At 49.3% G+C, this 26,794-nt stretch overlaps 1 protein-coding gene across 5 annotated transcripts in view; it reads left to right on the top strand.

The window, feature by feature from the left end:
- Positions 1–15,858, top strand: part of YEATS2 (YEATS domain containing 2) — a 76,144-nt gene extending 60,286 nt beyond the window's left edge. For all 5 annotated transcript variants that reach the window (XM_074963993.1, XM_074963992.1, XM_074963994.1 and 2 more), the window contains 4 exons: positions 8,699–8,925; positions 9,660–9,734; positions 10,538–10,611; positions 12,740–15,858. In XM_074963993.1, the coding sequence (XP_074820094.1) occupies positions 8,699–8,925; positions 9,660–9,734; positions 10,538–10,611; positions 12,740–12,848 (485 nt within the window). In that variant the 3' untranslated portion in view covers positions 12,849–15,858. The remainder of the gene's footprint in view (positions 1–8,698; positions 8,926–9,659; positions 9,735–10,537; positions 10,612–12,739) is intronic.
- Positions 15,859–26,794: the final 10,936 nt, after the last annotated feature.

Here is a 26,794-nt window from a genome sequence, read left to right as displayed (position 1 = left end):
CAGGGGTAACTGCACATCTGTCCTTTTCCTGCACTCTGAGTGCAGCCCCTCTGGTGTCAGGCCTCAGGCCTTTACCTCTCTAGCATGGAATTCTGCAGTTCTCCCACTCTCAGCCCTGGGGTACAGTACTCTGTGTATCAGCTGTGCTTGCCTGGCAGGTCCAACTGGGATCAGACACCATGGTTCTTCCCTTTGGGAGTCTGTGACCAGTGGTATACAGTGACCAGGACAGCCTTCTCAAAACTAGCGAATTATTTTAATGGTAGGACAAAGCATTAGAGAGAGGGTGTTCAGAGTCCACATGTATCTATCTTATCTCACGGCTTACCATCCCCGATAGTAGCTTGGGCAGGCCTAACTTCTTCAGACACCCCCACAGGGCCTGCATGTCAGTCTGGTCCCCCGGAACAACTTCCTAGCAACTGCCTCTTCTCTTGAGAGTGAGTCCCTTTTAATCCAGCCAGAGTTCCTTTGCGCTTGTCAGCTCCCAGGCTTTGGTCGTGTTTGTCAAAACCAGTTTGGTAGCCTCAGCAGGAGGTCGAGACAGACTCCTCAGAGTAGGGGTAGTCAATTGGCGAACCACGGGCCAAATCTGGACCCACCGTTACTTTTGAACAGACTGCAAAATCTTTTTATTTACTTACTCTTACTTTCATTATTATTGTGGTATGAAAAATGTTTCTGTAGAGTCTGGACCTTGACAATACCTTGACCAAGAAATTTGGATCTTGACAAAAAATAATTTGACTATGCCTACCTCAGAGACTGGCTCTGCCATTGTCCTATAACAAACAATCCTCAAGCGATAGCGGGGGGTGGGGGGGTTGTTATCTTGAGCAATTCTTCTGCCCATCCTGCTTGTTTTTCCTTACAGCCTGCTGTTCAGCTAAACCAACATATTCGTACAGTAAACATCCCAATAACCACATCAGTGTACAGTATTCATCATTTACTACAGAGTAGCTCCATGGCCGTCACAGAATTTAGCCACCACTGTCCATCTTAGTCACGTAAATACTTGTACTGTGACTCCTGTCTTCGCTCATCAGTAAGGCTGCGTGTCTGTCACAGAGGTCACGGCCCCTGAGAAGATCAGGCAGCCCCGGGGCCAGCCACACCAGCTGCTGCTGGGACAGTTTGCGTGTGGGAGGGGGCTCAGGGCTGGGGCAGGGGGTTGGGATGTGGGGTGGCGTCTACCTCGGGGGGAAAAGCGGGGCTCCCTGGAAGCGGCCAGCATGTCCCTGCAGCTCCTAGGTGGAGGGGCCAGGGGGTTCTCTGCCCTGCCCCGCCCAGAGGCACTGCCCCCGCAGTTCCCATTGGCTGCAGTTCCTGGCCAATGGGAGCTGCAGAGCCAGAGCTCGTGGCAGGGCAGTACCCGGTGCCCACCTGGCCTTCCCTCCCACTAGGAGCTGCTGGGCCACATGGAGCTGGGTAGGGAGTTTGCCTGCGCCCTGCCCCCGCCCCAAGTTTAATTAGTTTTTGTTTACTGCTCATGACCTGTTCATGTCTTTTACTAAAAATACTTGTGACTAAAACATAGCCTTAGTCATCAGTAACGTTCATGAAGCTAATAAAAGAGCATGATTGTACTTTTCTATTCCTCACTCTGAAGCAAGTCACAGTTCAGCCAGCTTTGGCATCCACAACTTGATGTTTTGTAAACTTTGTGCTCGTGGAAATAAACGTGTTGTGCTTGAGCTGGAAAATGGGGTGGTTCTTCGAGTGCTTGCTCCTGTCGATTCCAATTAGGTGTGTGCACGCCGCGTGCACGGCTGTCGGAAAATTTTTACCTTAGCAACACCTGGTGGGTCAGCTGTGGAGCCCCCTAGAGTGGCGCCTTCATGGCGCTTGATATATACCCCAGCCGACCCAGTGCCTCTTCAGTTCCTTCTTACCGCCCATGACGGTCATTGGAACTGTGGAGCTCGGCTTTGCTGCTCTCCACTCTCCCTAGCGTATTCCTCATAGTTTAATAGTTAATACTTATAGTGGTAGTTATCGTGTTAATAGTTATAGTTGTTAGTGTTAGTGGGGTTGGAGGGGTTTTCCCTCTTTCCCGTTCTTCTCTTGGACTCGTGCCCAAGGCTCCGGGCTTTAAGCTCTGTGGTTTCTGCTCTAAGCCCATGCCAACAGGCGACCCCCATGACTCTTGCCTGAAGTGTCTGGGGGAATCTCATCAAGCTGAGAAGTGCAGGATATATAAAGGGTTTCATCCCCGGACTAAGAAGGAGTGGGACTTTCGTTCTAAGACAGCTCCTCATGGAGGCGGCTCTTAGCCCTCAGCCTCCAGCGGCACGCCAAGATCTGGCACCGAGTGCCTCGGTGCTCAGCTCCCCGGCAGCAGCGGTAGGAATGGCACCACAGTTGGACTCTGATAGAGACCTGTGGCACCAACGTTCCCCAGCGCCGCAGCCGACATCATCGGTCCAGCACCGTTCACACTCTTCTGGCCAGAAGCGTCACCGGCAAAGGCTGACCCACCTCAGCAAGCTCCAGCCTCCCTGGAATCGCCCACGGAGTCGCATCCCATAGCGGAGCGCCATGGGGCACAACTAGCGGCTTCAGCACCGTTGACTCCGACCCCAAGGGCAGAGCTGTTGAGTCTGGTGCGACTGGACTCCCCGACTCGCAGCATGGTTGAGGTCCAGTTGCCATCTACTCCAGATACCTTCACGGCTGCAAGGGATCTGATTGCCATGACAGTGTCGGCATCCCCTCAGTAGACCAAGGCACCGGCACCAGTTCATGTGGCACCGTCCCCGGGGCAAACCGGCACTTACCCACCCACCAGCACCGTCGGTCGAGCCACGGCACCGGAACCGTTCCCTCTCCCAACACCATTCACAGTCTCAGCACCACTCTCCATCGCAGCGCCGGTCGTACTTGCGGTGCCACTCTGATTCCCGGCACTGGTCTCGACACCGCTCCAGTCGCTGTCAAGGAGTAGATCCCAGACCCAACGCTGCTCTCAACGCCAGTCATTGTCACGGCCTAGATCCAGGTCCCGGCACCGATCCAGGTCCCGGCACCACTCCCCAGCGTGGCAGCACCGCTCTCCATCGTCTCGTCGATGGGACTCGGCGCAGACCCACTCAGCACCACCGTGTCCATCGCGTTCCACCTCTCGTTCGTCAGGGTTGGAGGCAGGGTCGCACTTGTCAGACTGCCGCCATTTGGAACTCAGCCACCTCGATTCAGGGGCTGGATATTGGCAGGCGCAGGAGCAAGGTCCCGCTCAAGGGTCTACTCAATGGCCCTTTTGGACGCCTTGGGCATACCACCAAGCCCAAGGTGATCCATCTGGGGCTTCTCGATCAGCCCCATCCGAGCCGTGAGTACCAGAGGCTACCATGGAGACGGTGGTGTCTCCCCTCCTGGCTCCAGGCCCTCCTCCAACTCCAATTCCTGGTACTGGCACCAAGATCTCTGGCACAGGGCTCTGCAAGAGGCTCCAAATGACCCTCTTCCTCCCGTGGCTGCCTCCTCATCCTCACCCAATGAGGTTGTGGCGGGCACTGCAGTATCGGGTCCCCCTCCAGTAGACCTCCATGCCCACCAGGACCTCTTGCACAGGATGGCGCGGAATGTGAACCTTCAAGCGGAGGCGGTGATAGAGGTGGAGGACCCTGTGGTCAATATTTTGTCCTCCGAGGCTCCATCTAGGGTGGCCCTACCCCTTGTTCGGACCATACAGACCACCGCCAGAACAATCTGGCAAATGCTCACATCCATTCCCCGACTGCTAAGGGAGTGGAGTGGAAATGCTTTGTCCCCTCTAAGGGGTATGACTATCTCTATACGCATCCACAGCCCTGTCCACTGGTCGTGGCCTCAGTGAATGAAAAGGAGCGGCATGGTCAGCAAGCCCTGGCACCCAAGTCAAAAGAGGCCAAGCAAGCACCTTGATCTGTTTGAGTGCAAGGTTTATTCCTCGGGGGGACTTCAGCTCAGGAGTACTAACCAGCAGGCACTCCTGAGCCGATACAGTGTTAACTCTTGGAACTCCATGCTGAAGTTCAAGGAGTTAGTACCTCCGGAGTCCAGAGAGGAGTTTAGGGGTTTGGCAGAAGAGAGCAAAACAGTGGCACGGATCTCACTGCAGGCCTCATTGGACGCCGCAGACTCTGCTGCTCAGACCTTATCTTCACGAATCGCAATGAGGCATATCTCTTGGCTGCAAGCTTCTGGCTTGCCACCTGAACTTCAGCAAACATTGCAGGACCTCCCCTTTGATGGAGAGGGTCTGTTTTTGGACAAGACCAATTCAAGGCTGCAACGCCTTAAAGACTCAAGTGCTATAATAAGGTCACTGGGCATGCACACACCAGCTACCCAGCAGAAGCCCTTTAAACTACAGCAGCCTCCACAATGCTCCTATCCCCCTCTTCAGCCGTGGCAGGATTTTTATAGGAGATGGGGGCATGGCAGGAGGAAACCCTCCAACCACCGGTCCGGGCAGGGCCAGGGCCTGTCCAAGCCCTCAACAGGTTCTAAACAAACCTTTTGAAGGGACACCCGAGGACGATGTACCGGACCTCATTCAGGATCCTACCCCACCTTTCTTGAATCTTTTATCCCATTTCCACTGCTTGGTCCCTCATAACTACGGACCATTGGGTCCTTCGCACGGTGGAAAGGGGATTCTCTCTCCAATTTTCTTCCCTTCCTCCCCATCCCTCTTCAGGGACCCCTCTCACGAGCAGCTCCTTATTCAGGAGGCTCAGACACTCCTCGCCATGGGGGCAATTGAGGAGGTTCTGAGGGAGCTAAGCAGCAGGGGGTTTTATTCCCGTTACTTCCTAATCCCCAAGGCAAAGGGAGGGCTTCGGCCCATCCTAGACCTATGCGGATTCAACAAGTTCATGGTAAAATTGAAGTTCCACATGGTCCTACTTGGGCACCATCATACCTTTCCTCGAGACTGGTACGCCGCCCTGGACATGAAGGATGCGTATTTCCACATAGCAATTCATGCGGCTCACAGACGCTTCCTCCACTTTGTGGTCAACCACGAACATTATCAGTTCACGGCCCTTCCCTTCGGTCCCTCCACGGCCCCCCGGGTGTTTACCAAATGTATGGCGGTCATGGCGGCCTTCCCACTCAAGGGTCCACAGGTGCAGGTATACCCTTACCTCGACAACTGGCCTATCCGTGGGCACACCAGAGAACAGGTGCACTCCCACCTCTGCTTGGTTACGGACATGTTTCATCGGTTAGGCCTCCTTCTCAAAGTCATAAAATGGACAGTAGAACCGACCCAGAGAATAGAATTAATCGGGGCAGTTCTGGACTCCGTGCAGGCTCAAGCCCTCCTGCTGGACGCTCGTTTCCAGTCCATTGTGGCCCTCATCCGGAGCCTTTAGAGCTTCCCTACCTTGTTAGCAAGAAGTTGCTTGAGTCTTCTTGGCCACATGGCTTCTTGCACATACGTGACCAGACACGGCAGACTTGAACTCCGCCCACTACAGGCCTGGCTGGCATCGCTCAGGTTGGGACAGACTGAACTTGGTGGTCATTGTCACGGAGCAGGTCCTGACCTCCCTCTGCTGGTGGCTAGATCCCCGGGCGGTATGCGAAGGAGTCCCTTTTCACAGCCCCAGCCCTCCTTGTCCCTCATCACGGATGAGTCAGCCCTTGGATGGGGCGCCCACCTCGGGGACATTCAGACACAGAGACTGTGGCCCCCATCCGCACTCTCTCATCACATCAGTGTCCTGGAGCTGATGGCGGTGCGGCTTGCCTGTCAAACTTTCCAGGAGCAGCTGCAGGGTCGTTGTGTGGCGGTCCTCACAGACAACACCACGGCCATGTTCTATATCAACAAGCAAGGGGGGGGGTCGTTCCTCCCCCCTCTGTCAGGAGGCCGTTCAACTGTGGGAATTCTGTACAGCCCACTCCATTCACCTGGTCGCGTCCTTTCTAGCCAGGGTCCAGAACACACTGGCGGACCACCTCAGCAGGTCCTTCCACTCCCACAAGCGGTCCCTTCAACCAGATGTCATCCACCCCATCTTCCGAAGGTGAGGGTTTCCCCAGGTCAACCTGTTCACCTCCTGCAGCAATTGGAAATGCCAGCTTTCTGCTCCCTCCAGGGCCACTCCCTGGGCTCTCTCACAGACACCTTCCTGCTCCCCTGGACAAGTAGTCTATTCTACGCCTTTCCCCCATTACCCCTTGTGCACAGGGTCTTGCACAAAGTGCGCAGAGACAGGGCGCAAGTGATTCTGGTGGCTCCGGTGTGGCCCAGGCAGCACTGGTACACGATGCTGTTGGAGCTGTCTGTGGATGCCCCAGTCCCATTGCCTCTTCTTCCAGATCTCCTCATTGAGGATCACGGTCACCTCTGTCATCCCGACTCGCGATCGCTCCACCTCACGGCATGGATGCTGCATGGCTGAACCCTTCAGAACTTCTCTGTTCAGAATCTGTGCAGCAGGTATTGATGGGCAGTAGGAAGCCCTCCACTCGAGCCACATCTACAGCTAAGTGGAAGAGGTTTTCATGCTGGTGCACTCAGCACATCGCGTCCCCCCTCCAGGCGTCCGTGCCTTTCATTTTGGAGCATCTCCTGGACCTAAAGCAGCAGGGCCTGGCAGCATCCTCGGTCAGAGTTCACCTGGCGGCTGTCTCGGCTTTTCACCCAGGTGCGAATGGCCACTCTCTTTGCCAGTCCCATGGTTGGCAGGTTCCTCAAAGACCTGGACTGTCTCTTCCCACAAGTTCGACAGCCGGTCCCCACATGGGACCTTACCCTGTTCCTCTCCAGACTTATGGGGCCCCCATTCAAGCCGCTGGCCACCTGCTCTCTTCTCTACCTCTCCTGGAAAACGCCTTTCCTGGTCGCTATCACGTCGGGGCTGCGTGTTTCCAAGCTGAGAGCCCTTACCTCGGAACCACCTTACACGATCTTCCATAAAGATAAGGTGCAGCTTTGGCCTCACCTGGCCTTTCTTCCCAAGGTTGTATCGGCTTTCCTTATCCGCCAGGACATTTTTCTTCTGTTTTTTTAATCCAAAACCGCACACCAGTCGCCAGGAACAGTGGCTGCACTCCCTCGATGTCCGTAGGACCCTTGCTTTCTACATTGAGCATACGAAGCCCTTCAGGAAGACGACCCAGCTCTTCGTTGCGGTGGCGGACCGGATGAAAGGCTTCCCGGTCTCCTCTCAGCAGATCTCTTCGTGGATCACATCCTGCCTCCGCGCTTGCTACGATCTGGCCAGTGTACCGACCCCGCCCCTCACTGCTCAGTCAACAAGGGCCCAGGCTTCGGCAGCGACATTCCTGGCCCAGGTGTTGATCCATGAGATCTGCAGAACCGTGACTTGGTTCTCGGTACACACTTTCGCTTTGCACTATGCCATCGTCCAGCATGCCAGAGACAACGCGGCGTTTGGTAGAGCTGTCCTACAATCCACTTTGCTTCACTCCGACCCCACCGCCTAGGTAAGGTTTGGGGGTCACCTAATTGGAATCGATATCAAACCCGCCCCCCCTTCTCCTCTGTCGGAGTAGCTGGCAAGAAGGAACTGAGGAGGCGCTGGGTTGGCTGCGGTATATATCAAGCGCCATGAAGGCGCCACTCCAGGGGGCTCCACAGCCTACCCACCAGGTGTTGCTAGGGTAAAAATTCTCCGACAGCCATGCACGCGGCACACACACACCTAATTTGAATGGATATGAGCAACGCATTTCGAAGAACAGCAGTTACAAAGGTGAGTAACTGTTTTTTTTCTTACCACAACCCTATGATGGGGCTTTTTTTTTGTCAGTTCCACGTGTAGTTATGAATTGAGTTCTGTTTGGATGTCTCATTGCTTTCAGAAAATTTGTACATTCTGCAGTTAACATAATGACAAGTTTGTTGTGCTTCTGAGGGTTTACTGGAAGTGTCAGGCTTTTAAGAGGTAGAAGGGCAGTGGGATTAAAGAATGGAGTGAAGATGTGGATTTTCCCAAAGAGAGAGAGGCAGCTGTGGAACAGTGCCTGACTTCCAATCTCTCCAGACAAATATCAAAGCAGCAGTTGTGAGCAGTGTCGAGTAGGGCTGGAAAGCATCTGATGAGTAGAAAAGGAAAGGTCAAAAATTTATGCAACCTTTTCAGTTACTAATGACTGGCTGTTAGGGGGAATAATACATGCAGAAAGGAGACAGGATAGTTCAGAGGAATGGTAATTGTCATCTTTTGGCAGGGCTGTGGCTAGATTCTCATACAGAGAAAATAGAGCTATGCACATTTACACCAATGGAGAATCTGCCCCTCTGTTTCTTTTTTTAATTAGATCATTACATTTAGCAACATGATTAGTATTCAGAGCTGTGTGGCATTTCTATTTCTCAAAGTGGTGAGGGGAGTATCCTCTAGTTTATCAGACTTTTCTACAAAAGAACTGCTGGAAGACTTCTAGTAAATCCACATTAGTCTGGTAATGTTTGAAGTGCAGCCTCTTTAAGTGGCATGATTAGCAGGAACTGGTGAGTGAAAACACTTTGTACTGTAAACTTGCACTTGTTGTCATTAAAGAGAAGAATCTCAGGTAGTATTTGTTCTTTCTTCAGCCTTGTGTTCTTAAGCATGGAGTACCAACATGTGCCCTTTAATTACCTGAATTTCTCACTAGACCTTGGGCATGTATCCATTTTTAAAGGCTTTTCCCATCATGTCTTAAGTAAGACTGAATGCTTCTCTTTTAGAGTGCCCATCTTCTTACACCAGTGGCGAAGAACTCTGCCAAAAACTGGAGGAGCTGCAGCAGTTTCTGAAACAAGAACCAGAGAATGATGAGGAAGTGGATATCCTCAGCTTTACTGAGCCACTGAAAATAAACATTAAGAAGGAACAGGAAGAGAAACAAGAGGAGATGAAATTCTACTTGGCCTCCCTGCCTGCATCAGAGTTTGTGAGGGATATGGCACAGAAGGTATTGAAACATGATTCACAAAGCTAATGAACTGCTACTGAGCTAGTAATTACCTTATATTTATAATAGTGTATTTTGTCCAGATGGATCCTGTGGTGCTTAGTTGATGAAGAGCAAGTGATGTATTTCTTCATAGTAGTGGATTGGGGAGAAAGGGGAGATCCTCTGTGTAGCAGCAGGGGAGAAGAGAGAGCTTTTCTCCTTCCAGTCCCATCAGCCAGAGGGGAAGAGGGTAAAACTTTTCCTTCTTGCCAGTATCTGAGCAGAACTCCATATGCAGACCACATGCAAGTCATGGCCAGCACAAAAGGCAGGACGTTGGGGGCTGAAATAAAACTATTTAATACAGATTCAATCTTCACAACTGGGAGAGGACAGAACGTGAAACTAGTCTAAACCTAGGCTAAATATAGATACAAATTTAACAAAGGGCTGGGGGGCTTTTGCTCCCCAAGTGCCCCCAAATCAAAATTGATTTAACTTTTTCTGCATTTTAGATATGTCCCCACAGCCATTTGTCTGATCGGGTTTCACCTGCACTGGATCTAAACCCTGAGATGATATTGTACTAAAACTTTACAGTGTTTATTTGTTTTTTTCATTGTAACTAGTTATTCCCGAAGCACATTGTTCACTGTCATCTTATCCGTAACAAAGCGTTATCTGTTATTGGTTATTTTATTTGATGTTGTAATCTGTCAGATTAAAAATTCTCTCTCTCTCTCATTTTATAGATAGGGATTTCTTTTCAGCCTGTTGAGCTGCACAAGAACGTTTATGCATCAGTAATAGAAGATATGGTTTTAAAGGTAAGCTATTATCTGACAGCGATTACATGTCTGTAATTGTATTAGACCCAGTAATATAGATTAATGATCAGTTCAGAAGACTTGCACAGAATCAAGTGTTCAGTCTGTGTGCGTGCATGTGTTTTAAAACCTCCTAACTGTAGTCTGCTGGGAGGGAGACAGTACTATGATCTAGAAACACCTAAACTCTAATCTTCTGATATTTATTCTGACACTGAATCACTCTGTAACCTTGAACATGTCACTTTGAGTTTCCCAATCTGTAAAAAGAAGATACCTACCTACCCTATGGAGATGTTGAGGACTAATTAGTGTTTGAAAGGGGCTAAATATTTTTTCCCCAAGTATTGCTGTCCCTTTTTCGACTGTGATGTTAGGCCATCTGGATGTTAGGCTGCTGGGTACCTGAAATGAGTGGTAGTTCTCCTTCATACAAGAGTATGATACCAGTATATGTCATTTGCAACTTCGGATAAAGCAAAGAATATACTATTTATCACCAAAGCCCTTTAACAACTTGAAACTGGGAAGTCCTAGTGGTATTATATTTAGGGCTCATACAAATCACTTTTAGCAGGGCTTTGCTGGTCTTAGGACAACAGAATCTTTTTCAGGTTGTTGGTACAGTTTATAGTCTATTGGCTGATCAATTTTATAAAAGCTAACTGATTCCGGAGTTTAAAAAAATAAAAACCAAACTTTTGACTGAGCTGCTGCTTATTTATGAAATTGAAGTCAGATAAAAATAATATCCATTGCTTAGTCTTTTCACATGTCGTCCGCTAACACTGCCTTTGTCTTAGGCCACTGAACAACTTGTGAATGATATCCTAAGGCAAGCACTGGCTGTTGGGTACCAGACAGCTCCTCACAACAGGTACAGTGACTGACCTCCCTTTTATCATTTATGCCATTTACACAAAAGTTTTTACCTGCTTTAAGAAATGGTTAAAACTTCACATAGTTCAAACTGTGTGAGCAATGAACCCTCAGTGTATAGAATCACAGAAATGTAGACCTGGAAGGGATCTTGGGAAGTCAAGTCCAGCCCCCTCACTGAGGCAGGACCAGTTAAACCTAGACCATCCCTGACAGGTATTTGTCCAACCTGTTCTTAATGATCTCCAATGATGAGGATTCCACAACCTCCCTTGGAAGCCTTTTCCAGAGCTTAACTATCCTTACCGTTAGGAAGTTGTTTCTAATAGCTAACTTAAATCTCCTTGCTGCAGATTAAGCCCATTACTTCTTGTCCTACCTTCAGTGGACATGGAGAACATTTGATCACTATCCTCTGTATATAAGCCCTTAACATATTTTAAGGCTGTCATCAGGTCCCGCCTCAGTCTTCTTTTCGCAAGACTAAACCTGACTAGTTTTGTTTTTGTTTTTTAATTTTCTCAAAGGTCAGATTTTCTAAACCCTTTATCGTTTTTGTTGCTCTCCTCTAGACTCTTTCCAGTTAGTCCCCATCTTTCCTGAAGTGTGGTGCCCAGAATTGGACATACTCCAGCTGAGACCTCATCAGTGCCAAATATAGCGGGATAGTTACCTGCTATGTCTTACATATTACACTCCTGTTAACATACCCCAGAATGATATTCGCTTTTTGTGCAACTGCATCGCACTGTTGACTCATTCAAGTTGTGATCTACTATAACTTCAAGTTCCTTTTCAGCAGTCCAGCTGTCTCGGAGATCATTGCTAACTGTTCCGAGATTGCTTCAGCTAGTTCCTTCAGTACCCTGGATTAATTTCTTCAGGCCCTGCCAACTTGAATACATCTAACTTATCTAAATATTCTTTAACCTGTTCTTTCCCTATTTTGACTTGTGTTCCTTCTCTTATGCTATTAATATTAATTGTGTTGAGTAACAGGTCACCATTAAGCTTTTTAGACTGAAGTAAAATAGGCATGAAATACCTCATCCTTCTTGATGTCATCACTTATTAGCTCTCCTTCCCCGCTACGTAGAGGACCTACACTTTCCTTTGTCTTATAGCATGCACACTTTTGGTCTTTGCAGGATGTCTGTTACCTTTGTTAAACCGTTTATAATTTTATTATTACTACAAGAATTACTGAACAAAAATCTTCACTCCGTTGCTGGCTTGTGTAAGGGGTCCCACTTCCATTGAAGGCTGTCTTCCTTTAAAGATGACCGGTACATATGAGGGTGTAAAGTTATTGGTCGCCTGAAAACTAACTTTAAAGTGATCAGCTTAGACTGTAAGTGTGGGCCCAGTATTTTCACCAGAAGAACTTCAGTTTTACAAAGGTTTGCATTCCATTCTTATGATTCCTGGGCTGGCAGGGGCTCGAGTTTTCTGTAGAAGCAGCAAATTCATCCTCAGTCAGTCGGGAAGGGAGAATTAGCGAAGTGCTGCTTTTCACCCTTGAGCAAGTGGGGGGCAATGCAAGGACTTACAGATGAAAATTAAGGGGGAAGCGGCTGTCTTCAGGATTCTGGGATGGATGTGGAATATTTGATCCACCCTGATCAAAACAAGTTGACCTACAAATGATCTGCCAGTGGCCTGACAAGACCCCAGTAGCCTACATAGTAGCACGGGAATCAAGTAGTTCTTACTCCTGATCCAAACACTATTCTGCTTTTGTTTAGTTGATTTAGGGAGTTCTTCGCCCTGTCTTCATAGTGTTCTAGCAGAACTTGCAATTGGGAAAAAAAAAAAAAAAAAAAAAAAACCCTTAGTGTTTAATATGTGCAAGCAAATGGCTTAATTAAAATACTGCCTGTTCCACAAAACTGATACTTCAGCACTTCGCTTTAATTTTCGTATGCTTATGCCCAAGGAGTATTCCTCCAAATTTTCTGATTAGCATACATTTTGTGCTAGGGCATTTTAATACCTTTTTTCTGTAGCTGTAACACTATTATCCTTTTTTGGCTTTTTCCCCCCATTAGTAAATTTATTGGCCTGGCACTTCAGAGTCAGTTGGCTTTTTGCATACTGTAATAGTTTCTTTGATTCGTTCTCTGCAGGATTCCAAGAGAGATCACAGTGATGAATATTCACCAAGCCATCTGCAATATTCCCTTTCTTGATTTCCTCACAAACAAACATATGAGGATATTAAATGAAGAACAGTGAAATAACCTGAAGATGCTGTAGTAACAATGGATTGAAGAGTGAAGTATTTAATGACAATTCCACTGTCTCTGTGGGACGCTATTATATACATTTTATAATGTTGGGCTATTAGATCGTTACCTCCAATTAAAGATGCACCTTAATGCAACAAAATGATGCTCTGTTCCAAATCAAGTTGTTAGATTGCAGTGTCGTTTAGTCAGTAAGTGGATGAGCAAACTTCGTCAGTTTGCATTCAGTTGCTAGCTGAAAAAGTCTTGGCAGCGAAATAAGCCTTCTCCAACTGATGACTGGATAGCTTGCTGAGGTGATGCATTTTTAAGATGGAGATGATTCTTTGGCACTTCAGCTCCCTTTGAGGCAATCCACAGACCAGTACAGGTTTTGCTATGAGCTGGGGGGCCATTGGAGACCATTTTCCCAAGGTACTGCGAATACATGCAAAGCAATAGGCAGCTTTGGAAGCTGGTTTGTTTGGCGGCTGATGTTGTGGTGAGCGATTTGTGACGATACAGTTGAACACCATGCACATGGCTTCTGTTACACAGCAGGATCAACCATACGGCTAACTGTACGGTAACAAATATTTCCTTCCTTTAGGAGGGACTGAGTGAGCACCTCAGACATCCCAGTGATGGTAGGTTGGGGGCATGGCCAAGATGAATAACTGACGTCAAATTTAAAGAGACTAACTGAGCATGTGATCTATGTGAGGGGAAAAGTAAAGTGACTTGGATGCGTGGTTCATTTTACAGAGAACTCTGTGTCAAGATTTCTGGGCGTTGATTGGCGAGATCCTTTGCTTTCCTAGCAAGTATTGACCTTGGGTGCTGGAAGAATCCTAGTTACTGAGCTGGAGAGCAAGGCACTAGCTCTGTAATACTTGTTTAAATCTCTGGAGAACATTAGTCGATGATCAGCACAGATTGTGAGGAACTGACAGCAACAGAGCTTTGGTTTAAACTCTGTATAGCAGAAAGATGCCCAGTAGGATTGGGGAAAACATGGGTACTTTGGACATGGGAGCATCTGATACCATGGCTGTGGGTAGAACCTTTACTTCCGGTCCCACCACTCACGTACATTAGGTATTGCCATGTTCTCCTTCTTGTGAATGCCACATCTGAAGGGCACACCTGCAGCCTTGTGAATGCTAATTGTTGTAAGAAGGTCTAACCGGGAATATAAAAATCTTCCCAGTATGTATTTGGCAATATTGTAAACATGCTGTCAAGGTTGAAGGGTCCAAAATTTGACTATTACTTTACCAAGCTTTCAAAGTCCTTGTCTTTTTGAGGCAGTACCACATAATAGATTGAATGAGGGCCTGGGAGCTGGGGACTCCTGAGTTCTGGTCCCACCTGGGTCACTGATTTGCTGCTTGGGCTGGAGGAAGTTGTGTCACTGCGCTGTGCCTCAGTTTCCCCATGTTCAAAATTAGGAATAAGGATATCTATCTCATAGGGGTGTTCTGAGGCCTAATTAATATTTGTGCAGCAATTTCAAATTGTAAAGCATTTTAGAAGTGCTAAATAAGCTTATTTTGTTGGGGAACAGGGTGTATTTCAAAACTAATACTTGAGTGCTTTTTTCACTAGAAAGCTTAATAAACTTGATGCCAGGAGCTCTGCAGTTAAACACAACTATGTGCATGCTCCAGGGAGAGTGGTTCAGCTGAAAAAAGGTGGTTTCAGGCTTTCAAAGAGCAGTTACAAACCAGAATAAAATTAAATTAGTTTCTAAACTATAGACCCTTGACACTGTCCTCCTCGGGCCAGAATTGGCCATTGGTGCCCACTGTGAAGAGAACCTTCGTCTGCAGATAGCCCCATTGAAATCAACAGGACTAGAGTCCAGTACTACTCAGTTTGCCCTTTGAAAATTGAAAATGGGACTGATGAGAGGGAATTGGAGTCGGGCTCTGAGATGAAGCGCTTTGATGGCATTGGAGGGGATGTTTTAAACACTCTGGGGCCCAACTGTGGAATTCTCACTTGTGCTAGTGAGCACCCAGCAAGATCCGTTGCATGAGAGCGCGTCGCTGCCTTAGGAACAGCTGCACAGTCCAGCCCTTGCTCTACAGTAGTCTGAAGTACTCTTGCTGTGGGGACTCTTGCTAGAGCACAGTGGCTGGGCCAGTGCTGAGAGCAGAGAGGAATCAGTTTAATTTAGGAACGTCAGGCCCTATCGTAGCTTCCCAAAGTGCTGTTGCGGCCTGGCAGCCTCTCATCCTTGCTGTTTTATTTGCAGGCTGTAGGGAAGTCAAGCCTCTGACACCTTTTAGGTACTCTTGTACACAATTTCTAAGTTAGGGAAGAAGATTTTATGCAGCCTGGGATGGGACTACAGAGCCTATGTGGCAGTTGGCCTTTTGGGCAGCCAGTGCACTGGTGTTCTGGAGTGACACATGCACTTCCATCCCTTAGTACTAAATTATTCATTGGTTGCCTGGTTTTCCAAAGTGCCGAGCACCCAGCACTTCTTATGGACTTAGGAGCCCATCTTTGGGCACCTGCCATTCAAAGTCTTGCCCCAACTGCTTGAGCCACATGATCTTTCTGTAACACTAGAGAACGAAGTGTTCAGCATTTGAGTTCTAAAAAGGCCCCTAAACCAAGGCATCTATTCTGAAGGAGCTACAATTGAGTCTCTTGATTCATTTCTGAGCAAACCCAGGTTAATATAGTTACCCCAGGAGAATAATCCAACGTGAAATTTGCTAAGAACAAATTATCCATTGAAACCAAAAGCAGCTACCAATAATAACATTTGTTTAGTCCTCCAAATGTAGGACATTTTTGCAAGAAGGTCTTTGAATTTTCAAGAGTGGTGGGATAGACATTTCTTCATGAGAAGATAATCTGTTCCGTAAGAACTGAAGGGAAGAAAGTTGTGTCACAACAAGGGGAAGGCTGTAAAAATTGGTAAACCAAGTTAAGTGTGGAAGATATTGGAATATTTCTAAATATTCCCCTATATGCTCTGTGACTTTTTAAAGAGTCTTAATGTCAGTCAAAGATCTCCTTACAAACATTGTCCATATTTGAAATGTTGAGTGTTTAAATCCTCCACATTCTGTATTATAATGTAAAATTGTGTAATATACATAAGTTTACAATAAATTCTTTTATTAGTTGTGATGACATTGTCTGACTTTCACCTGTCACCCAAATAGTTTTTCTAAACTGTCATTCTGCAGCATACACCATTGCACTGCATGTGTCACATAAAACAGGTGTGCAAAAAGAAACAAACTCCTTTGTGCCTGAAGCAAAACTGGAATTTTATCTTCTGTTGGTTCTGCAGAAAACTTGACAGTTCTTTAAACGTGTCCAAAGCAAAAGGTAGGTTTGCCTTTGAGGTTTTTTTTATGGTTTATTATGAACGTTTCATTCTTTTGAAAGAGGGAGCCAGGAACTGAGCAAAAAAGTTTAATCTACCCCGTGGAAGGTTTAAGCTACCCTTCATGTGCCCGTGCAAACAGCAGCAGATTTATTTGCCCTTAGAAATGAGTGAAAGTTGAAAGGTAAGGGAAGAAATCAAACTGGCTTTGAGCAGGGTGTTATTTTTCTTGACAAGAACGGTAAAAATTGTCAATCATCATGTAGTTCAGAAGATGAGAGCCTTGTACTGTCTTTCAGAATACTGAAGTCCTGATTCTCATTTATAGTAGAGTCTTTAGTGTAAATGAGAATCAGGCCCTGGAAGACTAACCAACAAATGGACAAAATTGTCAGGTTACCAATCTCCGTTATTAACACCCTAGAAATATTTTTGCTAAAGCCTTCCCTCATGCTGATTGACATATTTATAAACATATTTACGGGAAATAAATATTTCAGTTGCAGAAGATGGAAAATGCATTCATGCAGAACACTTACCACATGTGTGTATTTATCATGTTTGTCTAATTTTCTATTACCATCCCTTCCAGTAAAGAAGGTATTTCCCAAACAACAGCCATCTGGCTGCAATTGTATGTGATGTTCACAGCATGCTGTGAATATCCCAGGTGGCAGGGGCCTGACATCGCTATGGAATCGTTACACTGACTTCTAATTGATGCTTTACCCCAACCCCTTAAAGTGACTGTGGTGCTTGCAAAAGGTGCTAGATTGCTAGCCCTTGAGAAATAAGTCCTTTGTTTTGGTACAGCAAGGCACCAGCAGTGAGCATATCCCAGTGTGCCTCCTTCCTGATCTCCTCCAAACACAGGCAATTCAGTTCCTCTGGCCATTCAGTTCTTGCCGTTTGTGCTGTGAAAGCAAGCAAACCTCCTCTTAGACAGAGATTTGCACTAAAACCAGGAACTGGACTGATCCCATCAACTTACCTGACAGTGATGGCCTATATGGAGAAAATATGAACTGTTAAGCCAATATGCCCCATATCCTGTTGCCAGTCAAATGAGAAATTCTCATACAATACACGGGGAAATTAATTTATAAGGAAACTTTTTTACATCAAAGATCACTAAAATGTTACTCAGCTTTTTAGTTGATCAGATCAAGTTACTAGAGTTCACTCAAACAACTGAACACGCAAGAAAGTCTGTTCAAACATGCAGAAGTACAAATGTTCCTTGCTTCCCGACTAGAGCAGTAGAGACAGTGTTGCAAAATGGACATACACCTCTCAACCTCCAGACAGGTTGGGTGACAAGCCAGCACAATGTGGAACACCTGTGCTTCATTCATTGCATGTCATGCTTATAGGGCACGGATTATAATAGGTCAACTATAAATTCTGTTTTTAAGGGATATTATTGTGTGACTCAAATAAACCACTCTTACAATATGATTCACAGAGAGAAAAGACCATCGCTGGTTTTATAGTTAAAGACTTTATAATCTGGATATTGTGGCATAATGTATAACCCCTCTCCTGCATCACTCCTCTCACAAACAGCACTCTTTATCTTCTCCTGCTCTCCCCTACTTCCACCTTGTCCCCCTTACCGCTCCCACCCTTTCCTCTGCCCTTTTATCCACCCCCTCTCAAAACCAGCTGTTGACCCCATGCAACCCCGAGATAAGCGCAGAGAATATAGCGCCGCAGAGGGCTCCCCACCAGCGGAGTCCTGCCTGGTCAGCTGTCCCGAATGACCAGAGTCCCCTGCAGCCCCTCCGTGCGTCCTAGGGGCTCCCCGCGCAGATTGGAGCGTAAGTTCTTCCTTCAATAAAGCGTAGTTTACTATTCTTAGGCCTGAGCGTCCTCCTTTCGCTGGTATCTTCCCCACCGCCCCCGCAGGCACAATTGGTGTCACGAACAGGATACCAGCGGAGGGATGCCTCTTTGGGGAAGGAAGGATAATGGGGAGGGAGAGAGCCGCATCCTCGGGTGGCCCTCCACGGGCTGGTGGGCATTGGTGGCTCGCAAGCTGGCGGGATTGGTTGCCCCGCTGCATGGCCGGAGCTCGAGCAGGAGCTGGGGGTTACTCCAGTTAGGCTGGAGGAACTGATATCCAAGCTCCGGCTGCACAAAGTAGGACCCGCAGAGCGAAAAGCGGCGGGGGACCTGGGATGGGTCTTCCTGACTGCTCCACGCAGTGGACGAGGCGCTGCTGGTTCAGCACCAGAGGATAGGAAGATTAGAGGCTGATTTGCAGCAAGCAAACGAGGCCCACTCGCTAACCCAAGAAGTCATCGCTAGTACGGCCAAAAGGGCCTAGCAGTTAGAGCACCGATGCAGTTATGGCAGCTCACATTGCGAAAGGGAGGTGGTGGTGAAAGGGAGGACAGCAAGACGTGCGTCCCCTTGCCGTACGCGCACTGATACACACAAGCGATTGGGATCCAGAGACCTGGGATGGGGACATTGGGGAGACAAGCGAGGACGAGTCCCCCGGGGAGGGGACAGCAGGAAGGCGGGGCTGTACCCACAACTGCGGCCTGTTGTCAAGATACGAGGGACCGCACAGGGAGAATGATCAAATGGTAGGAAGGGATTCTATCCAGGAATTGAAATCCTGAGATACAGGATTTCATGCAGCGTCCCAAGGAACCGCTGCTGGCCTGGCTGCTACGGTTGTGGGACGATGGGGTGGATGCTATTACCCTTACCCCCGCTGAGCTAGGCAGGATGGCTCACCCACTACAGACCCCCTCCTTCGCAGGAGTCTCAAGATAGGGGCCAGCTCGGAGGCAAATTACCTATATCCCTCCCTTATGGCATGGTTGACCATGACTGTTAAAGCTAGCTGGAGCTCGCCTGCAGACATGGATGATGGGTTGGAACAGTGGGCCTCCATCCCAGAAGGGGTTAGCCAGCTCCGACAGCTGGGCATGCTCACCGGCATATTGTCCAAGGATTTTGAAGGGCCTGATGTAGAGCTGACCTGTACCATCCGCACCTGGCTTCTGGGAACACACACACACACACACACACACCTGATCCTGCCGATGGTTGGGGGGGCTGTAGGGTCGGTGGGAGATGCGGCACAGCTTATGATGCAATTAATGGAAATTGACGGTATGATGAAAACCACAAAGCCGCGGCAGGTGAATGTGAAGCAAAAGGAGAGGGTTAGCCACAATACTGTGTTCAAAGACCAACTGAAACCAGGGATTCCTCTGAGGGAAGTGGATGGGAAAACTAATGCTGAGCGGTTAAAACACTGGTTACAGCTTAAGCCGAAACAGCGTACCAAGGAGAGGATGGGGGCCCCGATGAAAGGGGGGCCCCAAAACAAGGTCGATGGCAGCCCCAACCGTCTGCCCCGCCAGCAGACTATATTGAAAGGAGGCTGCCTTCCCAGTATTGATGGGGTGGTGGGTCCCCCTTACCCCCTGCCCTGGAGGTAAGGTGCTATGTAGTGGGGGACCACCTCCCTTAGGTCCCAGGGGAGACCTACTGGCCTAGCGGGGGACGACAACGAGTAATGGCCCTTGTGGACACAGGAGCAGAGGTGACTATATTGCATGGCACCCTTCCCCGTCAGGGCCGGCCGGTAATTGTGAGCGGCCTCGGAGGGGCGGACGTTCGAGCCGTGCCGATGCAGTTACGGCTGGCCATCGGGAAGGACCCCCCATACGAGTCACTGTTTTAATTGCCCCCATTCATGAATACATATTGGGTATAGACCTCCTCTGAGGGCAGACCACAGGTACCCAAGGGGGACCCTTTTCCTTTGGGCTCCTTTGGGCGGTTGTAACCATGCTGCGGGGGCACCCGCGGTGGAACCCCATGGTGCTTCTTACCCCCACCACAATAGTCAACATCAAATAGTAGTGGATACCTGGTGGGCACGAGGAAATAACTCCTACCATTAAAGGTCTGCTCCAGGCAGACATCATTTGCCCCGCCATGAGCATATTTTACAGCCCAATTTGGCCAGTCCGTAAAAAGGACGGAACCTGGCGCATGATGGTAGAGTACCGCAACCTAAATAGGGTCACCCCAACCCGACAGTGGCAGTTCCTGACATGGTCTCCAGCATGGAGCGCCTCACAATGCGAGTAGGGCAGTGGCATGTCATGCTGGACTTGGCAAATGCCTTCTTCTCCATTGCCATTGCCCCACAGAGCCAGGATCAATTTGCCTTTAAGTGGGAGGATTGGCAGTACACATTCACTGTGCTGCCTCAGGGCTACAAGCATAGCCCTACCATCTGCCACCAGTTGGTTAGTTGAGGCCTGGAGCCAGTGACTCTTCCAGAAGGAGTGGTACTAAAGCACTATATTGATGATGTCCTGCTGAGCAGGCCCCATGAGGCGGCACTCTCCGAGGCCAAGAACAATGTGTTGCAGGCTCTGGCGGCCAGGGGATGGGCTGTCAACCCTGGTAAAATTCAGGGGACCAGCCAGGAGGTAATCTTCTTGGGTATACTTTGGTTGGGGCCTCAACGTAAGATCCCACAAAAGGCCATTGAAATAATTACCCACTTCCCAGAGCCCACTAGTGTAAGCCAAGCCCAAACTTTCCTAGGCCTCCTTGGATATTGGTGCACATTTATTCCCCATCTAGGGTACATCTTGCAGCCCATACAAGCAGTAATCCGGAAGAAAGCCACGTTTAGTCGGGGGGCCAAGCAGCATGCTGCATTCCAGCAGGCTAAAGAGGCGCTCAGCCAGCACACAGTGCTGAGCCCAGGCAGATGAGGCACCCCCTTGGAACTCGAGGTAACGGTGGTTGACCATGTGGCCTCATGGGGGCTGTGGCAGCAAGCTTCGTCTCGAAAGGAGCCCATAGGGGATTGGTCACGATCCCTGGGAGGCTCGGCTGAGTGTTATACACCCCTTGAACAGCAGCTGCTTGCAGTAGTATGGGCCCTGCAGCAAACTGAGCCCATAACGGGCGCGGAGCCTGTAAAGGTGCATACCCCGCTTCCAATTATGGATTGGGTCCGGGACGAAAGCCCGCTCACACGGACTGGGGTAGCCCAGACCCTATGGAAATGGAAACACTATTTGCAGCTGCGTATGCAAATGACCCAGGTAAGCGTTACCGATGTGCATGCGCAGCTTCGGGGCGCTGCCACCTTTGAGGAACTGCCTTCCGGAGGCCAGCTCACTTATGCTCCCCTGCTCAAAGTGCCTCAACCCCCCTGTACGGAGGCCCCTCCCTACGCCTCCTTAACCGAACAACGAGAGGCCGCGTGGTTCACTGATGGATCGGCCTCGTACAGGGGGGCAGAATGATGGTGGTGAGCGGCAGCATATAATCCCTGCCTTGAGGAAATATTGTTCGAAACCGGCCCTGGCCTGTCTAGCCAGTGGGCTGAGCTACGAGCAGCGTTTATGACCATCACAGAGAACCCAGGGCCCCTTTAGCTGTATACGGAGGGCAGTCTACAAAGGCATGACTCAATGGATGGCCATCTGGCATGTGGCTGGCTGGAAGGTGCATGACAAACCCCTTTGGGGTTACGCCATGTGGCCTGCCGTTTGGGATGCCTGTAGCCAGAGGTCCATTGCTGTTTGTCATGTAGACGCCCACCTGATGGAGGAATCAGAGGAGGCCCGGTTCAACAGAGAGGTAGACAACATAGTCACAGTATATGTAGTAGCTGCCCCCGGCCTGGCTGAGTGGATACATCAAAAGAGTGGTCATCTGGGAGGGGAAAAAGCAATGCAGTGGGCCACTGATCGTGGCTTGCAGACCACAATCAGTGCACAGCGGGACGCCCGTCAGCACTGCCCACAGTGTACCAGGCTCTCCCCCCAGTGCTTAAAAGCAGAAAAGGGGTACCTGAAGCGAGGCCAGAAACCTGGGGAAGTATGGCAGGTGGACTACATCGGCCCGCTGCCTGAAAGTCAGCGACATAAATATGTGCTAACTGCAGTAGACACGTATTCAGGTCTGCTCTTTGTATACCCATGCGCAAGCACCACACAGGAACAGACTATAAAGGGGTTGGAAGAACTCGTCTGCTACTACGGATCCCCCCTCGAGGTGCAAAGTGACCAGGGAACCCATTTTACAGGAATGGAATGAAGACAATGGGCTAGGGGACAGGGGATTGCGTGGGTGTTCCACATCGCATACCACCCACAGGGCGCCGGGCTCACTGAACACATGAACGGCTTGCTTAAAGAACGGTTATGCAAACTATCTCCCACTGAGTCCCTGGCCAGGTGGAGCCATAATCTTCACCAGGCCACAGCTGAGCTCAATGACTGCCCTTTGTACGGCTCCACCCCGTACACTAGATTCACGGGGGAGGTCATCGAGCTGCCCCGTGTGTTGAGAGTGCAGCACCTGCACCCGCAAGCCCACCTCCCCATTCAGGCCACCCCGGGAAGTGCTGGTCTCGATCTGCAGGCCCTCAAAAGGGCCTCACTCTACAGCCCAATAGCCGGAACCTCGTAAGTACTGGCTTGGCCATAGAACTCCAACAAGGCTATTATGGGCGCATTGCCCCACGCAGCAGTCTGGCCCTTAAGGGCATAGATGTTGCAGCGGGAGTAATTGACGCTGACTATACCGGGGAGGTGAAGGTGCTTTTGGTTCACAACAGCCTGCAGGCAGTAACCCTTCCCCAAGGCAAACATATTGCGCAGTTGATTTGCGAGCGCATTGGGTTGCCTGATGTCCAGGCGGTGGATGCGCTTGCACCCACCACTCGAGCGGGAGGGTTTGGCTCGACTGGACTTGTAGTTTGGGTTCACGACCCCACCAAACATAACCCGCTCGAAGGGGAAATCCTAGCTGACAGTCCCTGGGATACTCATCTTGTGCTGATAAAAGGGGAAGATGCCCCAATTTATGTGCCCTCTAAGCGTCTTTCTTCCAGGCAACCATAACTGCCGCACTGAAGTTCAGGCGGGTCCATGGAGTGTCCCGGTTGCATCACCCGAAGGCTGACACTTGCGATGGCCCTACAGCGTGTTCTCTACAGCATAATCCTCAAACTGATTTTAGCTGCAATAGGTGACCAAGCCACATGGCACCAGAACTTGGCCATCCAGTGGATGCAATCGGTGGCTCTAGAAGATAACAAATCGGACTGTTGGTACTGTGCACATGCCCCCAATTGGCAAGCGCTGGTATTCCATGGGCCGCAGTGCCATGGAATGAATCCTGGGCCCTTAACGACACCACCTTTCTCACTAAGTATAATGAAACGCCCCCTTTCCGGCGCCAAGGGACACCGGTAGTGGTACTGGGAGACACGTATTGGTGTGTTCAACAGCCTTCGGCGACAGACACCTCTCATTCCATAGGAGAACTTCCCCTTTCCTCGTGTGCAGTGATAGCAGAATACCTGCCAGACACCGGGCAATTTAACGTTACTGCTGGCCCACCTGAACTGCACAGCGAGTGGATGACTGGAGAGGTGTGGGTCTCAAGTAACAATTGCTCCGGTTCTTCCAAAACCAATTTGACTTATACCTATGGCACCACCCTTCGCCATCAGTGGTGGCATTGGGGCGAGTGGGGACTACATACCCGTGGTTTTCTGTATTCCTACAATGCCAGTGCCCCCGTATGGAGAACGTCCCTCAGCACAATTAGGTGCGGGCAAACCCCGCGTGCACATTACTGGTCTCAGTGTAACCAAAGCTCTGATAGTTGGTGTCACAACACCTCAGATAGCACATGGCTCCCCACAGCAGGGTTGCTGGGGCTGCACTGGCTATGCAGCCGTTGGGCATATAAAACCCTACCCAACCAATGGTGTGGACCATGCACATTGGGACGGCTCCTCCCCTATACGTATGGAATGCAAACCATGCACGCTCATGCAGTGCAGAATTACATATTGGTGGCACGTCCACGACGGAGCCCAAACCCCATTGTGCAGAGCCCCATGGGCTTTCATCAGTTTGTCCGCGCTTTCCTCCCCTGGCTAGGGGTGGCTGAACTGGAGGGGGCTATTGTAAATATTTCAGCCACAGTAGAGGTTACAGAGAATAATGCCATAGATGCAATTCAAGCCTTGCAATTAGAAGGAGCTTCTTTGTCACAAGTTGTATTACAAAATTATATGGCGTTGGACTATTTATTAGCCGCTCAAGGCGGCATTTGTGCCTTGATTAATGAAAGTTGTTGTTTTTACTCAAATCAGGATAAGCGTATCGAGACTGATGTTCATAATATGATGGACCACTTGAAGGTGTTACATGACATGGGCTCTGAGACTTCTATATGGGATGACCTTTGACAGTGGCTAACCGCCTGGGTTCCGGATCTTGACACCTGTGGGAGACGCATCAGGCTCCTGCTATTGATTGGACTACTGGGCTTTGTATGTGTGTTTGTCATTCTTCAATGCTGTGTGAATTCCTCCTCTGCCCTCCTGGCCCGACTAGCAACCCCCAAACCAGTGCGCACGCTCACCGTGCACTGGTGGCAGTAACTAATACACCTCAGTCTTCCAAGGGGTGGAGTGTAGGGGCAAGGTTGCGGAAGATTAGCAAGGAGCTAAGTGGTGGACTGAGTACGTGACTGGATGTAAGCGGAGGATGCAGGCAGTTTCAATGACCTTTATCTGACAGACCCTGCCAAAAGATATCTTATCATAGCTCAGCATATGTTTGCTTGTGAACTAGTTTGTGTAACCCTTCTGCCCATCAGAGTTGGCAGCAACAAGGGCTGGGTTGAGTATCTAGGGGTTCCATTCCAATAACACAGCACAAAACCGGCTTGAGCCCCATCCACTGACCTGGGACAAATATATACCACCCCCCCGGGAGTCTCTAAGAGGCAATACTTCCCCCTCTCGCAAGCACAGAGTCTGAGTGTAGCAAAAGCCTTTTAATAACAGAGAGAAACAATGTGGCATTATGTTGGGAAAATACCACCAACAGGATTCATAACACAACCCATGAGCCAAAACTCACCCCAAGCAAATTGGGCCATGTCCTTTCCCTTTGGTTCTTGAGTCCAGCAACCCAAAAGTCACCCAAAGTCCCACAACCCAAAAGTCTCTGTCCCTGGTCAGTGCAGCCCCAGAGTTCAAAAGTTTATCTGCAGAGTTTTACCTCCCAACCTGGGTAGAAATGGGGGGGGCTAAGGGGCACTTTACGTGGTCCAAAGCCGACTGCCCAACCTCTCCATGGGGCTCCGCTCCACCAGCTGCCCCACAAATTGTTCTGCTCCCCCAGCCATCCCGCAAACTGCTCCACCATATATCTTCAGGCCCCCCCACTACTTAACGCAACACTCAGTGATTTCAGCTCTTAGTAATTTTATGTCTTTAGTGATTTCAGCTTGTAGTAGGGGAACCTCAGTGCTGGTACCCCATTGGCCCAAAGTGAATTCAGCTCAGCAGCCTGTAACTAGACTCATAGTGGAATCAAAACTAGCTCTGATATTCTACCATATAGAGAGAAGAAGGTGTAATTAGCATATAGGGCCCTCATCAGGAGGCCCATACTACCTAATATTAATACCTATCACACAGCCTCTCTCAAGTCACTGGGTTTTGGAACCCATGACCCTTGCCTAGCGAGTGCTGCTTAGTTGATGGTGAGTCCCTCCATCATAACAAAAGGCCAAGTACAATTCCACTGTCCTTGATTCACATAAACAGAATAATAACAGTTTATTCTTCCTGCCCCAATAACAGAGAAACTGGGGTTCCTACAACAGCCAAAGTGACCACCTAGGCGGGGTGGGTGTGCCTATGCAAATGAGATCAGCCCCTGAAGTTATTTTCCATAACCCACCACGACTCACCATCAGATGTCAGGGTAGAGCTCATCCTGACTCTGCTTACACTTGTATAACAAGCATACATCATACATGTAAGAATATAACCAGCTGTTGCCCCCATGTAACTCTGAGATAAGCACGGAGAATATAGCGCTGCAGAGGACTCCCCCCGCAGTGGAGTCCTGCCTGGTCAGCTGTCCCAAATGGCCAGAGTCCCCTGCAGCCCCTCCGCGCATCCTAGGGGCTCCCCGCGCAGATTGGCGTGTAAGTTCTTCCTTCCATAAAGCGTAGTTTACTATTCTTAGGCCTGAGCATCCTCCTTTCGCTGGTATCTCATCCCCCGCCCTTGCGGGCACAGGAAGGGTGCCCCACAGAGTCCCCCACTAGCTCTGCTGTTGATTATGCTTCAGGCTGTGAGCAGGTGACAATTTACAGGAGTTCGTTCTACAGGCATCAGCATGCATGTATGCATGGTGATTGTAAGCACCATGAGGTGTGCTGCTCTGCAGGGGTGTCTCCTTCCACACCCACCCTCAGCCAGCATCTGCTGCCCTAGCTCCTGCTGCCTGCGAGAACATGGAACCTCAAATGGCTTCAAAGCAAAACGTGCCATTCAGTGGGGTAGGGCTGAGGTGTAAAGCCCAAGAGCAATTAGAGACTACGCAACTGGAAGAACCTTACTAAGACAAGTGGGGGAGAGGAGACAAATGGTACAGAAGTAGCCCCTCCCCCTGCTAGTTCTCTCTGTGAAAGTTTTCCCTCATCTAGGAACTTTTTCCAGCATGCCGTTCTGGGACTGGCCCTTTAAATTGGGCAGAGACAAGCTGCTCTAGCCCTAAAGAGGCCAT

The sequence above is a fragment of the Natator depressus genome, chromosome 9 (assembly GCF_965152275.1).
Source record: "Natator depressus isolate rNatDep1 chromosome 9, rNatDep2.hap1, whole genome shotgun sequence".
Taxonomy (NCBI): Eukaryota; Metazoa; Chordata; order Testudines; family Cheloniidae; genus Natator; species Natator depressus.
The sequence above is the reverse complement of the archived record's forward strand: the minus strand, read 5'-3'. Positions and strand labels throughout refer to the sequence as shown.